Source organism: Ochotona princeps, chromosome 15 (assembly GCF_030435755.1).
Source record: "Ochotona princeps isolate mOchPri1 chromosome 15, mOchPri1.hap1, whole genome shotgun sequence".
Classification (NCBI taxonomy): domain Eukaryota; kingdom Metazoa; phylum Chordata; class Mammalia; order Lagomorpha; family Ochotonidae; genus Ochotona; species Ochotona princeps.
The window spans coordinates 30,865,622-30,879,333 of record NC_080846.1 but is presented as its reverse complement, the minus strand read 5'-3'; the positions used below and the strand labels follow the sequence as shown (position 1 = coordinate 30,879,333).

The window sequence follows — 13,712 nt, the reverse complement described above, 5'->3', positions numbered from 1 at the left end:
CAGGGAGGTGGATGGGAAGTAGAGCAGCCAGGGAGTGGACTGGCCTCCATACAGAATGTCAGCCTCTCAGGTAGGCCCTGTACTGCCATAGCAAAGTGCCAGCCCCTCAAAATGCTATTTCTATTACAGAAATTGTCACGAACTATTGCTACATTTCATTGCACTCAATGCTTTGCATGCTTTTTCGGTTTCTTTTTAACACCTGACTTGTGACTTTTAGGCTATACTTGCTAACAATCTAAATAGAGCATGAAGTAAAGGTGGGCATTTAGGTTGAATACTGGATTCCACATCAGAGTACCTGGGTTTAAGTTCGGGCTCTAGTTCCCCTCTGCTAAAGCAGATCTTGGGAAATGGCAATGATGGCTCAAGTGAATGGGTTCTGGTCACCAATATCAGAGACCTGGATCGTGCTCTCAGCTCTGGCCTACCCCTAACTGCTATTGGCATTTGGGAAATGAGCAAATGGATGGGAGCTCTCTCTGCCTCTGGCCTCCATATGTATGCATACACACACAAACACACATGCTTAAAAACTGAAAAACAAATACAGTACAAAGTAAAGGATCTGGTTGCACAATGAGTTTTCTCATAGTTCATTTAAAAGACACTTGTTTTTATGGGTGAGCAGCGGAAGGAGGAGCTTTGGTAGACAGGATCATGAGAAAGGTATCTTTGCTGGTAAGCACATGGCTTGTAGTGAAATATGAGCAGACATGCTTTAAAGAAGGCTGCTGGAAAGCACAATGGAGTAATACACCATACAAAATACTGGAACAGAACTCCTCAAAACAGGAGATCACCAAAATCCATGAAAATTGGATAAGTTGTCACAGATAGACATGATAATTTAAAGGTCTGTGATAGTCTGGAACAGGAAAGACAATAGATAAAAAGGAAGATCATCTAAGTTAATGATTTCAGGTAAGAATAATACACCCATATGGGTCTACTAATTTTAGCACATTATCAACAGAAGACAATACTAGTTGATGAAACTATTAACACATGGAAACTCTGTAGCATTTTTTCCATCTTGCTAAAAATTGTTCCACTAAACAGTTTACAGTTCTACATCTAAAAAAAACGCAGGTGTCTCTCCCTACATATATAACTTAGATAAGAAACTTAAGTTGAAGGAAGTGAAACATTTAATACAAATCAGTAATGTTGAGGAACTGCTCATGAGTCTTTCCCAGAACAGGAGTGCATGCTGTAAAGAATTATCGATTAGTGCCTTTTCTCTAATTATTTATGATATCCTGGGGGGGGGGGGGGGAGAAGGAACCAGGAAGTATTTCCGGATTAAAAAATATTGGCTGGGGATAGCAATCCAGTTTCCAGGACTAACTGGCGTGCCATCTGCTCTCGCACGAAGTGGTAACCATGGATCACAGTGCCCACCGGCGTCCAGGACTTAGGAGTTCGCCCGGGCAAGCCTGGGCAGCTTCGCTTCCGCGCAGGTTGCCGGGGCGGGCGTGTGTGTGTGTGTGTATCGTTTTTCCAAAGCCCATCTGGTCTTCCCTCCCCTGCCTGTGCTCGCGGTCTTCCGGCGCGGCAAAGCTCTGGGACCAAGCGGGTCTTTTATGCATAACAAAGGAGCCCAAGGCCTCCGCCTCCTCCTTCCCCGCCTCCCGCCGCCCCGCGCCGCCCCCACCTAGGTTTCCCGCGGCCGCCCGGGCCCGCGTCTCCAGCAGGAATTGGCTCCCAGGCCCGAGGTTTCCAGGTACCCGGAAGGAGGAGGGGGTCGAGGCGGCAACAATTGGGCGGGTGTGGGCGAAACGCGCGACCCGGAGCGCCAAGACTCCGAGGGGCGGCGAGCCCTGGCCGTGCTGCCGCGGGATTGGCCGCGGCCACCCCAGGCAGCCACCGCTGATTGGTGGATTCTCAAATTCGGTCTCAAGGCGCCAGAGGAGGTGTTTTAGCGGGGACTGCAATCCAGGCAGGAGTCGTGTTCGGCTGGTCGGAGCGCTGGCGCTTCCCGCACGCCACGGGGTCCCCGCCAGCGCAGTGCCTTAAGAGCGAGCGTCTGCGTCCCTCACTTTGCCTTCCCGATGTCTCCGTCAGGCTGCTGATCTCTGCACAGGCGTCCCGCAATCGTGTGGGGCAGTGGGGGTCTCTGAAGAGGCAAAAAGCCTTCTTCGGAAAGCGGGAGTAAGTAAGCGTGTAGCTTCAGCGTTGGTGGGGAGGCGGGAACTGGGGGGGAAAAGGGTTTCCTCCTGTGCTGCCAGCCTTTCCCTTCCCGACTGTGGGGCAGCAGGGTGTTCGCCTGCGGGACCCGACAAGGGCTGTGCAGTCTCCAGCTCTCCCTCCTGCCAGGCTCTACAGGGGAGTTGCCCCTTCCCAAGATTTCAGTATTTTCCTAGGATGAGTTTATCTTGGGGGTCTGCCTGGAGGCCTGGGACCAGGCTGCGCCCAGAGCTGAGCAAGTTTGAGCTGAGCGATCAGGTTTCCTTTCCCCCCACCCCCTAATTCAAACTCCCTCTTAGCAAAATTCCTCCCAATTCTTTGCGCCAAAATTAACTGACCCGGGAGACCCTCTACTTTATGACAGATTGGCCCAACAGCCTCCTCACTTGGTAACTTCGTTTTTGCACTGGTGGCTTTGCATAAAGAATGGCTGCTTTTATCGATTTTTTTTTCCTTTCTACATTTTCAGTAATTACTAAGGTGTTGGTATTTATTAATGTGAGTTTAAGCCAAAAATGGAGGGTGGTTTTAGAGAGAAGTGGAAATTCCCAGGAAGCATTTTGGGAAGGGGAAGTTCATGTTCACCAAGCATGAATAGATGCTTTTGCTAGGGCAGAAATTATTTAATTGTAAAATCATTTTTCTAATTCAATTGTGCTTTACAGATGGAGATAAACTGTTTAACACTAAAAGACTTGATCAACCCCAGGCAGCCCAGACTAGATTTTACAGTTGAAGATGGAGAAAATGCACAAAAGGTAAGCACCACACATGTACCTTAAATTTCTAAGGTGTGAAGGAGACTGACGTCTAAACCAACTAGCTATTTCAGTATGGCACTTGTATTTGTCTTACAAGCATCCTAATTATAAAGCATTTTTAAAAAATGGGACCACCCAAGCCATTATTGTTTTCATTTCTAATCTCAGTCATTGTGCAGTTGAAAGAGAAGCTAGGTTAACCAACTCAATAAATCACAGAGATGCTGGACACAGTAATCCAAAGTTTGTTATACAGTTGTCAAGGCTGGCTTGGCTAATGCTTTGTAAGAATGTTAAGCCTCAGTTCTAGGAAAATAAGACTTTTGTAATTACTAATGCTGGATTATTAAAGTACTGTGAAATGTTGTCTTCATACCAGCGATCCTAGAGACTAATGAGTCCTGAGAGTAGGACTCCTGGGTCCCATGGGGGAGGATGAAGTGACTCAGCCATGTGAACAGTTGACAGAGCTCCTGCTAGTTTTGCACTGAGCCACTTCTTCCCTTTTTGTACCTCTTCTGATCTCCGTGATAGATCATAGTGGTGTCTCCAAGGAAGGTTATGAAAAAAATTGGACATCACAATGTCAAAGCCATCACCTTGGACACAGCAGCACTGTTACAGCAATTAGCCCGTGTGGCACTAGAAAAGTTGGGTAGCTTGTTAGCAGTGAATATCAGTATTTGTAAATAAAGGCAAAATAGATACAACACATGCTGTCTTGAAACTCTGGGTCTTTTTGTGCTTTAGGAGCAACAGTGAACCTGCCAGGTTGCAAAGAACTAATTTTAGTGGCCTTTAAAGAATACTTAAGAGTTGTTGATGTTGAGTAGATGAGAAACTGTGTGCTTCTCCAGCAGTTGATTTTTATTTTGTTGTCAGGATCAGAGCTATACTAACACTTCAGTGTTTTAAATAGAACTTTTTTTTAAGAAAAAAAATTACCTATATGACAAGAGGGTAGAAATGTCTAAACTTTACGCATATAGCAGAGCAAAATGTTGTCTTTTCCTTTACAATTTGAATGGTTGAGCCTTCAGACAATTATGTACATTTATATAAAAATTTGAGCCTATCTGCCAATGCCTAGGCTTTTTCAAGTACTGATCAAGAACCATCAAGACAGACCCTTTTATAATGTTTAGCACCAGTAAGCCATGAGTCCAGTTGCACTTTCATAACATAGCAAAAATGGAAAAAACTGGAAGGACTCAAAAGACACTGGAAATGTAGTTGAAATATTGGAAATGGAATGCATGAATAGGATATTTTTCCTTTGATTTGACCTGGCAACTGAAGGTGACCTCAGTGAGAGCTGTGGATCAAAGCTGACCATAATTGTTTTAGAAACCCTTGGAAACCACACATTTACACAGATATATTTAAACACACACACACACACACATATATATATACTTTTTGGTTTGTTTTTGAGGCAGAGAGAGCACTCATGAGCCCCCATCTACTAGTTCATTCCCTAAATATCTGCAAAGATTGGGCTGGCCAAAGCCAAGATCTAGGAACCCAGCCCAGCTCTCAAAGGTGGTAAGGACCCAACCACATGAGTCACTGTCTTTTGCCTTCCTATGTGTGGAATTGGAGCTAGAACTCAACCGAGACACTTCAGTATGGAATGCAGGTATCTTAACTGGTACCTTAACCAGTATGCCAAATACCTGCTCCCAAAATATATTATTTGAGATAACATCATCCAGATAATATCTGGGTCAAAAGTGGGACCAAAACTAACATATTTTTATCATCCAACCTATTTATCTGTAGTCTTGGTGCAGGTCCTATATTAATAATGAACATTTGTGAAGTAGTTCACAAATGACTGCTTTAACTTTGTTATCTCAGCTAATCCTCCCAGGAAGTCTGGCTGGTAAGCCAATGTATCATCTCCATTTCTGTATAAGGACTGGAAGACTAATAGGCTACATTTCACCAAGCCCTCTAGTCAATGAAGTGACTTCCTAGATGTTGCAGGTTAATAGCTACCAGAGTTTTATGTGCAGTTAAGAGAGTGCTCTTGGAATCAATGCCTGAGGACAAGAAGAGCATGGAAGGCATAGCAGAATGACTGGAACAGAAGTGGAGCTGTGGAAGTTGGGTTTACCCTAACGAAAATTCCCAAATGTGAAGTGGACCTGAGTTGGAGCAAGGAGGCCAGACTTTCACTTATTAGAGCTGTTTATACCAGCCATTCTGAGTACAATCCAGGACTCCCAAGAAGGGGCAGTCATGGACTTGTCAGCCCTCTGTAGCCAAGACAATTTGATAAAGGGATTGTTGTTTGTATTACTTTGAGCAGCTATGGAACAAGTAAGTCATTTATGAAGAGATCTGGATGTAGCTCAGTGTGTGTTACACAGCTAGGTAGCTTTGTAAGAAAGCCTCAGACCCCTTAGTTATACATATAAAAACTTACACCCAGACAGAATGAGCAATATGTCTACTATCAAGAAGATATAAATGAGTGGTGGTTAGTCTTGGTGATTAAGACACTGGTATTAGGATGCCCATGTCCCACATCCAAGTACCTGGGTTTCACTCCTGGCTCCAGCACCCGATTCTAGCTTCCTGCTCACACTCTGGAGGACTCTGATAGTGGCTTAAGTTGTTGAGTTTCTGCCACCCACAGGAGAGACCCAGATTGAGTTCCTGATTCCTGGTTTCCAACAAGCCCAGTCCTTGCCACTACGGCATTTGGGGAGTACAACAGCTAAGAGTTTTCGTTTCTCTCTTTGCCTACCTCTTAAAACTTCTTAAAAGATGGAAATAGCAGAGTCACACATTAGGTTTGCAAATTTCCATTCTAATCCCTTTTGCACTACCATATTTAGTATTAGGGGAGTAAGACAGAATGGAGAGGGAAGGACTAGACTACAATTGACTTTCTTCCACCCAAGACTTCAGAACACAGCTTGCTTTGCACTTTTCCTTTTGATGTAGAGGTAAAGTACAATCATAACCTAACACAAGAGCTAACTCCCCTCCTGCTTTGAAGTATTACTTTAACTGTAGTGAAAATATATCAAAGCACATGAGTCCATTCTAAACCGCTCCACTAGGAAGAAAGTTGGAATTTGTTGGTCCTGTGAGGACTGCTACTAGGAAGCAGTAGAGAAAGTGCACCCAGCTTTGCTAAGCCACCCCCTCTACCATGAAGATACCTTTTGGAATAACTAGATAACCAGGGCATAGTGTTCTATGTGCATCTGTAATGGGAAGGCAATGTATCCCAAATTGTGAGCAGTAAGACAAGTGGAACTCGCTTCCTGTCCTCCACAGGTATACAGTCTCATTACTGAGACGTGACACATACCCAGAAAGTAAATTGCAATATGCTGTGTATATTAGCTCCAACTGCCAGAGGGAATGAGAATACAGAAAGGAAAGAACGGGAAAGCTATTTTGTTGAGTGCTCACTGTATGCCAGAGACTATTCGTACAATTCTTTGAGGTCGGTATTTTTACGAATTTCATTTTCAGTTGTAAGAGTTAAAGTATAGTGAGGTGGGAAGGAACTTTTCCCTGCTCACAGGGCTGATAAGTAGCAGAAACAGGTAAGCTGGCTCTAATTCTTACGTATGTTGCTGCTTCCCCATATAGCCACTCCCTAGACAATCTTTGGGTATCAGTGACCTGTAGCAACTTTCTCCCAGTTTACGCCCATGAAAGGTTCATGTTTAAATGCAGAATTTCCAGAACATCTGTTTTTAGCTGCTTCTTTTAGACCAATGATTTTTGCCTCAGTTGAAGTGTTATGAGGGCACTTCATAAAGTTAATGTACTAACGTGCAAAAAAGTTTTGCAGATCCACACATACTTTTTCCATAATATACATTGTCCACAAACTTTTGAAAGACCTCTCATAATGTGGCCTTAGGTAGTTACTGACCCTTTTTGTGCTTTAATTTCTTCATCGGTGGACTGGAAAGATGATAGTATATATGCCACCAGATTGGATGAGAAGTTCATACACATAAAGTATGTGAAACAGGGCCTGGCATCTATTGAAATGCTTAATAATTTCCATGAGAGTTCATTTGTGAAATGAACATAGGTGGACAGATGCAGCACTCTGGGCTGGACTCTTACTTCTGCTATGACAGACATCAGCCCAATCTCCTGGCTGCCCTTGCGTGAGGGTGGGATGTTACATGGCTGCAGCGTCTACTAGTCTGAGGAATAACAGCTTGTGAGTGCAACCTCTGCTCTTCCCGGTTGTCATTTACCTCTTCACCTGTTGCTTATATAATAAGCACTTTTTATTTAAATCACTGCTCAGCCAAAATTGAGCATGTGGTTGCTGTAGAGCAAAATGTGTACTGATAATTAAATCCTCTACTTTCATAATTACATAAGATATTGTTGACTGGAAGTAAATCTTACTACAGAAGAAGCAGAATCTTTCTATGAATTAATTATTTTAGAGGAAATAAATTTTTATGAATTACTTGGTTGTTCCAAGTGTGGATCTGTATACTTAGTGTTTTTTCATAGTGAGCTCATCATTAATCTTTTCTACATAAGTCTATTCCCCAAGTGTTGTCTAGGGGAAGGTGTTTGTCCACAAACTATTACCAAGACTGCAAAAAACTAAGAGCAAAATTTAGGAATTAATCATTTAGAAATTCCAAAAGCAATCTACTGTTGCCAGGAGGCCATCTAAGTCTCTGGTCAGTGGTTTCATGTAGGTTAGTTTGACAAACTCAGGTGGCAGATCACTTGTGAGGCAGACACAGATTAGTCTTACAAAATGGAATTGCATGTCAGTGTGCATAGTCTGAAAATCAAACACTGGTCCTTTACTATAGATAGTAGCACAGACAAAGACACAGTGTTTTGCCACAACAACATTCGATTGTTTTCTAGATTTGCTTAAGATGTGGTGTTTTCTTGGATGGTTTTCCATTAACTGATGTTACTACTCTTTCAGCACTGGTGAACATTGAACTACAAAAGCACAATTGCTGTTCACTAGCTAATGAAACTGGTAAATAGTGTTTTTAAGAACATAGCATTCAGAAGGAACATGGATTTCATCCACATTGGTTTTCTTCATCTCTGATCATTATAAGCATTGGCCAATGATAACTACAACTATGACTCTGACAGAGATGGCATAAAAAGTGTTTAAAAGGAAGAACAGATTACAACCCATTTCTCATTTTAGAACCACTCTATAACCCATGAATCCTTCTGTCTGATACTCATTAGTCCTGGTACTTTTCAGCCCTGAACATATGGCCTTGTTTGTATTTTCAAGTGTTACAGAATGATGGAAGCAAATTGTATTTTTAGCTTATACTTGTCTTTGTTCATCCTTGCTAAAAAGTCTTTTTTTTCTGTCTTAATAGGAAAATATATTTACTGATCGCTCAAGGATGGTCCCAAAGACTCCAATAAAAAATGAACCAATTGACTTATCAAAGCAAAAAATCTTCACTCCAGAAAGAAATCCCATTACTCCAGTCAAGCTTGTTGACAGGCAGCAGGCAGAACCATGGACACCTACAGCTAACCTGAAGATGCTCATTAGTGCTGCCAGCCCAGAAATAAGGGACCGGGAGAAGAAAAAGGAACTGTTTAGACCCATTGAAAACAAGCATGATGCATTTACAGATTCTCTACAGGTAAACACGCTAAAGACTAGTTAAGAACTGAAAAATTGTATTTTAATATTAAAAAATTGTGGAATTCTCATTATGTAGGTTCCTGTTGAGACAAAAGTAGTATTAAAATTAATATCTTTATTTAAGGCTGAAATCTTGCCTTATGCCTTATTTTCATTATAAGCTCTTCTGTATGATACTCCTGTGACCCACATATATTTGAAAATAATATTTTTGGGGCCCGGCAGCATGGCCTAGTGGCTAAAGTCCTCGCCTTGAAAGCCCCGGGATCCCATATGGCTGCCGGTTCTAATCCCGGCAGCTCCACTTGCCATCCAGCTCCCTGCTTGTGGCCTGGGAAAGCAGTCGAGGACGGCCCAAAGCTTTGGGACCCTGCACCCGCGTGGGAGACCCAGAAGAGGTTCCTGGTCCCGGCATCGGATTGGTGCATACCGGCCTGTTGCGGCTCACTTGGGGAGTGAAACATCGGATGGAAGATCTTCCTCTCTGTCTCTCCTCCTCTCTGTATATCTGGCTTTCCAATAACAATAAAATCTAAAAAAATAATAATAATAATAATAATATTTTTAAAATAGTCATCTTAAAACTTTGTCATGGAATCCATGCTTCTGGATTTTTAATTTTTCTGCAAATACTACCATGAATTTTAATTTTGTGCTGATATAAAAGATAATATTAAGCTAGATATTTTTGGTTCAGGAAATTCCACTGTTCAATTCAGTGGTTTGGGGCTTTACCAAAATCAGAACAGTACTACTAATTTGCATCAGAATAGCTACTCTCTTCATTTGTGTTTATGATTTCTTGGCCATTCTTAACTCACTATGTTACATATGTATGCATTTTTTGTGAGGGTGTTTTTTAGGGGAAGGAGTTAGGATTTGTAAAATGGTATCCATAAAGTATACAGTTTTGGGGACCTTGATTTTGTTTTTTGTCTTTTTGTTTTGTTTTGTTTTGTTTTGTTTGTTTGTTTCAGTCAGCATACATCCAGTTCTGTTTTTCTGTGTGGTCATACTTCTCATTTTTATTGCTCTATGGTATTCTATTGCATGTACATATCATTATTTATCCACTCTTGTTTACTGCCACTTTGGTTGTTTATGTAATTATGAAGTTATGATATTCCTGTTCTTGATTCCTGGTGATTACAGACAAGAATTTGTCTAAGACAGTGATTTTCAAAATGTGATTCAGAGATTTCAATGTCCCAAGGATTATTTCTGGGGATCAAAGAAGTCCAAACTGTTTTGCTAATACTACTGAAATACTGGCTGTTTCAACTTTTTTTGTTTTTTGAGTGTACAGTGGATTCTTGTACTAAATTATGTTGATATTGCAACAGATTGAATAAAAAGCAAGCATGGGGCCCGGCACGGTAGCCTAGCAGCTAAAGTCCTAGCCTTGCATGCACCAGGATCCCATATGGTTGCCGGTTCTAATCCCTGCAGCCCTGCTTCCCATCCAGCTCTCTGCTGTGGCCTGGGAAAGCAGTGGAGGATGGCTCAAAGCCTTGAGATTTTGCACCCATGTGGGAGAGCCAGAAGAGTTTCCCGGCCCCTGGCTTTGGATCAGCGCAGCACTGGCCATTGTGATTGTTTGGGGAGTGAATCATCGAACAGAAAACTTACTCTCTATCCTCTGTATGTCTGCCTTTCCAGTATAAAATAAATCTTAAAAAAAAAAAGCAAACATGAGAATCCAGTTCTCTTATGAAGCCAGGACTAAAGAAACTTGAAATAATATCTAAACATTTAGCCTTTTTTCGCTAAACATTTCTTTTCTGTTTAAATTCCTTGGGTTTTTTGTTTGTTTGTTTTTTAAGATATGTTTATTTTTATTGAAAAGGCAGATTTACAGAAAGAAGAGAAAGAACTTCTTCTGCTGGTTTACAATGCAAGTGGCCACAAAGGCTGGAGCTGGGCCAATCTGAAGTCTGGAGTCAGGAACTTCTTCCGGGTCTCCCATGTAGGTGCATGGTTCCAATGCTTGGGCCATACTTAGCTGCTTTCCCAGGCCATAAGCAGGGAGCTGGATGAGAAGTGGAATAGCAGGACACAAACTGGTGCCCATATGGGATCCTGGTTCTTTTAAGGCAAGGATTTAGCCAATGAATCATCTTGTTGGGCCCCTCTGCTTAAGTTTATTACAGTCAATATCAGTACATAAAGCCAGTAAACATGAAATAATTTCTTAAGATTATAAAGAGATTCTGGGCCCTGTGTGGTGTTGGCCTCGCGGCCAAAGTCCTCACCTTGAACGCGCCGGGATCCCATATGGGTGCCTGTTCTAGTCCCAGTGGCCCCACTTCCCATCCAACTCCCTGTTTGTGGCCTGGGAAAGCAGTCGAGGGTGGCCCAAAGCCTTGGGACCCTGCACCCACTTGGGAGACCCAGAGGAAGCTCTTGGCTCCTGGCTTCGGATCGTCTCAGCTCCGGCCATTGTGGCTGCTTGGGGAATGCACCATCAGATGGAAGATCTTCCTCTCTTTCTCTCCTCTCCTCTGTATATCTGAATTTCCAATAAAAATAAATAAGTCTTTAAAAAAAAGTTGGAGAACTGAGCTATGTATACATTTTGTGGAATTGCTAAGTCATTAAGTTTATGTTCACAGGATAATTCCAAATGGCTTTTGAAAATACTGTTTGTTTCCACCAGCAATGTGTAAACATTTGTTGATCTCCACAGTAGATAATGTCTACATTACTAATCTCTGCCAACATAATGGTAATACAATTTGTGTCTTAGTGTGATACATTCATTTTCCTTTCCTTGATTACTCATAAGTTGAGTTTCCATATGGTTACTGGTCACCAGATTTCTTTCCTCCTGTGCAGTGCCTGTTTCTGTTCTTTGCTCATTTTTAGGGTTGTGCTTTTTTCATACTGATCTAAGAACTGATTATGTGTTCTTGATACTGAAGCTAAGTCAATTACATGTGTCCTAAGAGTACTTCTGTATATAAAGAAATGGATATTGTTGTGTAGCAGGTTAAGCCACCATTTGAGGTACTTATTGGACCCCTGCCTTCCATATTAGAGACTTGGTTGGACTTCTCTGCTCCAACCAGCCCTGGTTCCAGACATTTGAGGGATAAACCACTGGATGGAAGATCTCTCTTCTTTCCCTTCTCTGTCTTTGAAATAGATGAAAGCAAACATTAAAACAGGCAATCTCTCCCTATCCCAAAGTTAAAAGATATTCTCCTGTATTTTCTTCATTTAAAATTTGCTGTATATGTTCAATTGGAGATTGCTTTTGGTATACTGGAGTCTGGAATACAGTTTGGTTTTTTTGTGCATGGTCAGTTGTCTCTGTCCCATGTATTAAGTAGTTTCTTCATCTGGTGAGACACCACCACCTCTCTCAGATGTCTAAGTTTCATATATATGTATGTCTGTTTCAGTTGCCTATCTCTGCACCAGTGTCAACCTTGATGTGGAGCAAAGCAGGACCCTCATCTTTCTTTTCTCCATCATCTATGGCCCCTTTTTAGTTCTTTATTTTTCCATACATACTCTAGGTTGAATTTTAGTTGGAATTATGTTAAATCTATGCATTATTCTGAGAAGAATTAACCTCTTTGTGGTGCTGTGTTCCCATTCATTAAAACACATGCTTTTCTAAAATTCTGTCATTTTTCTGGTTAATTACTAATGTATTTTGAATTAATTCTCTGTTACTGTTATATGGAAATGCAACTATTTTGTGTTGTACTTTGCTAAGTTCTCAGAGTATTATTTTTAATAATGTGACTGAAGCTTTTTTATGTGAAAATCTCATGTTCTGCAGAATGAAAATTTGCTTTTTCCTTCCCAATCTCTGCCTCAATTTTTTTTTCTTGTCCTCAGGCTCTTACTGGGTTCTCTAATATGATGTGGAAGAGGGGTAATCAGAGTAGATATATTTACATTTTCTTGATTTTAGGGCAGTGCTTACAATGTTCTGTTAGATGGTTGATTTTGGCTTTTCATGAATACACTTTATTAAAGGAATTCCTGGCTTTCTAAGGACATTTTTGAAATCATCAATGAGTCTTAAGTTTATCAGATGTTTTCTCTGAGTCTTTAGAGATAATCATATCACTTTTATCTTTGAATATGTTTATTGAAAAGCCTTATATCTTCTTAGGGCTTAAATGGAGAGCCCTTTTCACAGATCAGTTAGTGAGTCAAGAATGCTAATTTCATGTACTTAAATATTAGAGATAATAAAGAAGAATATGACTTAACTACTCTCGTATAGTTTCATCAACCTTTGGTTAATTATAAAACAGAAAACTGGTGATACAGAATAGGCCAGTGCTTTTCAAACTTTTCAAGATTCTACTGCACCAGTTCTGGGATGAGGCCCAAGATTCTGCATCTCTAACAAAATCCTGGGAAGCTGATTCCACAATTCTAAGAAGCACACTAGTATTTAGGGTGGAGATCTATCAATGACCACGTTTTACATGTACCAGAAGAAACTTATCCAGTAGACTGAGTCTCAGATTGCAAAAAGAGATTTTTAAAATGCAGTTCTCAGAATATGACTGGTTAAACATGAATCACAAACAGATTAGGAAATGAATTCTAGTCAGAATCTTAGATGGTTTACATTTGAATATCCCTCCAGATGACCAGTACCAACCATTGCAATCTCTCCATTAGAATATTAACTGTGCACATCTTTTCTCCCCCTTTTTTCTGTGTTTTGTAGCTTGATGCTGTTGGGGACAGTGCTGTTGATGAATTTGAAAGACAAAGGCCAAGCAGAAAACAAAAAAGTTTAGGACTCCTGTGCCAGAAGTTTCTAGCGCGTTATCCAAGTTATCCCTTATCAACTGAGAAAACTACCATCTCCCTAGATGAAGTTGCTGTCAGTCTTGGTATGTATCATCAGATTACTGTCTCAAGTTGCAGTGGGGAAACCGGTTTCCTTGGGCATGTGGAAGTCTTTAGGTATCCTCCATAGCAGCAAGAACAGGGGAGCAGGCAGAGCTTCCTTTGTCTCTCTTCCTTATACAAAGGATTCTAGGGAGGCTGCTGAAAAATTCCAGGGTTGTTAGCCTTAGTAATTTTGTAAAAAAAAAAGCAATAGTTTTTATGTGGTATATATAATATATCATATTTTAAAT

General features: G+C 41.2%; 1 protein-coding gene across 1 annotated transcript in view; it reads left to right on the top strand.

The window, feature by feature from the left end:
• The first annotated feature begins 1,921 nt into the window (after nucleotides 1–1,921).
• E2F7 (E2F transcription factor 7) overlaps nucleotides 1,922–13,712 on the top strand; it is a 32,606-nt gene continuing 20,815 nt past the window's right edge. The window contains exons 1-4 of the mRNA XM_058673669.1: nucleotides 1,922–2,154; nucleotides 2,856–2,948; nucleotides 8,318–8,593; nucleotides 13,295–13,463. Of these exons, the coding sequence (XP_058529652.1) occupies nucleotides 2,856–2,948; nucleotides 8,318–8,593; nucleotides 13,295–13,463 (538 nt within the window). The 5' untranslated portion in view covers nucleotides 1,922–2,154. The remainder of the gene's footprint in view (nucleotides 2,155–2,855; nucleotides 2,949–8,317; nucleotides 8,594–13,294; nucleotides 13,464–13,712) is intronic.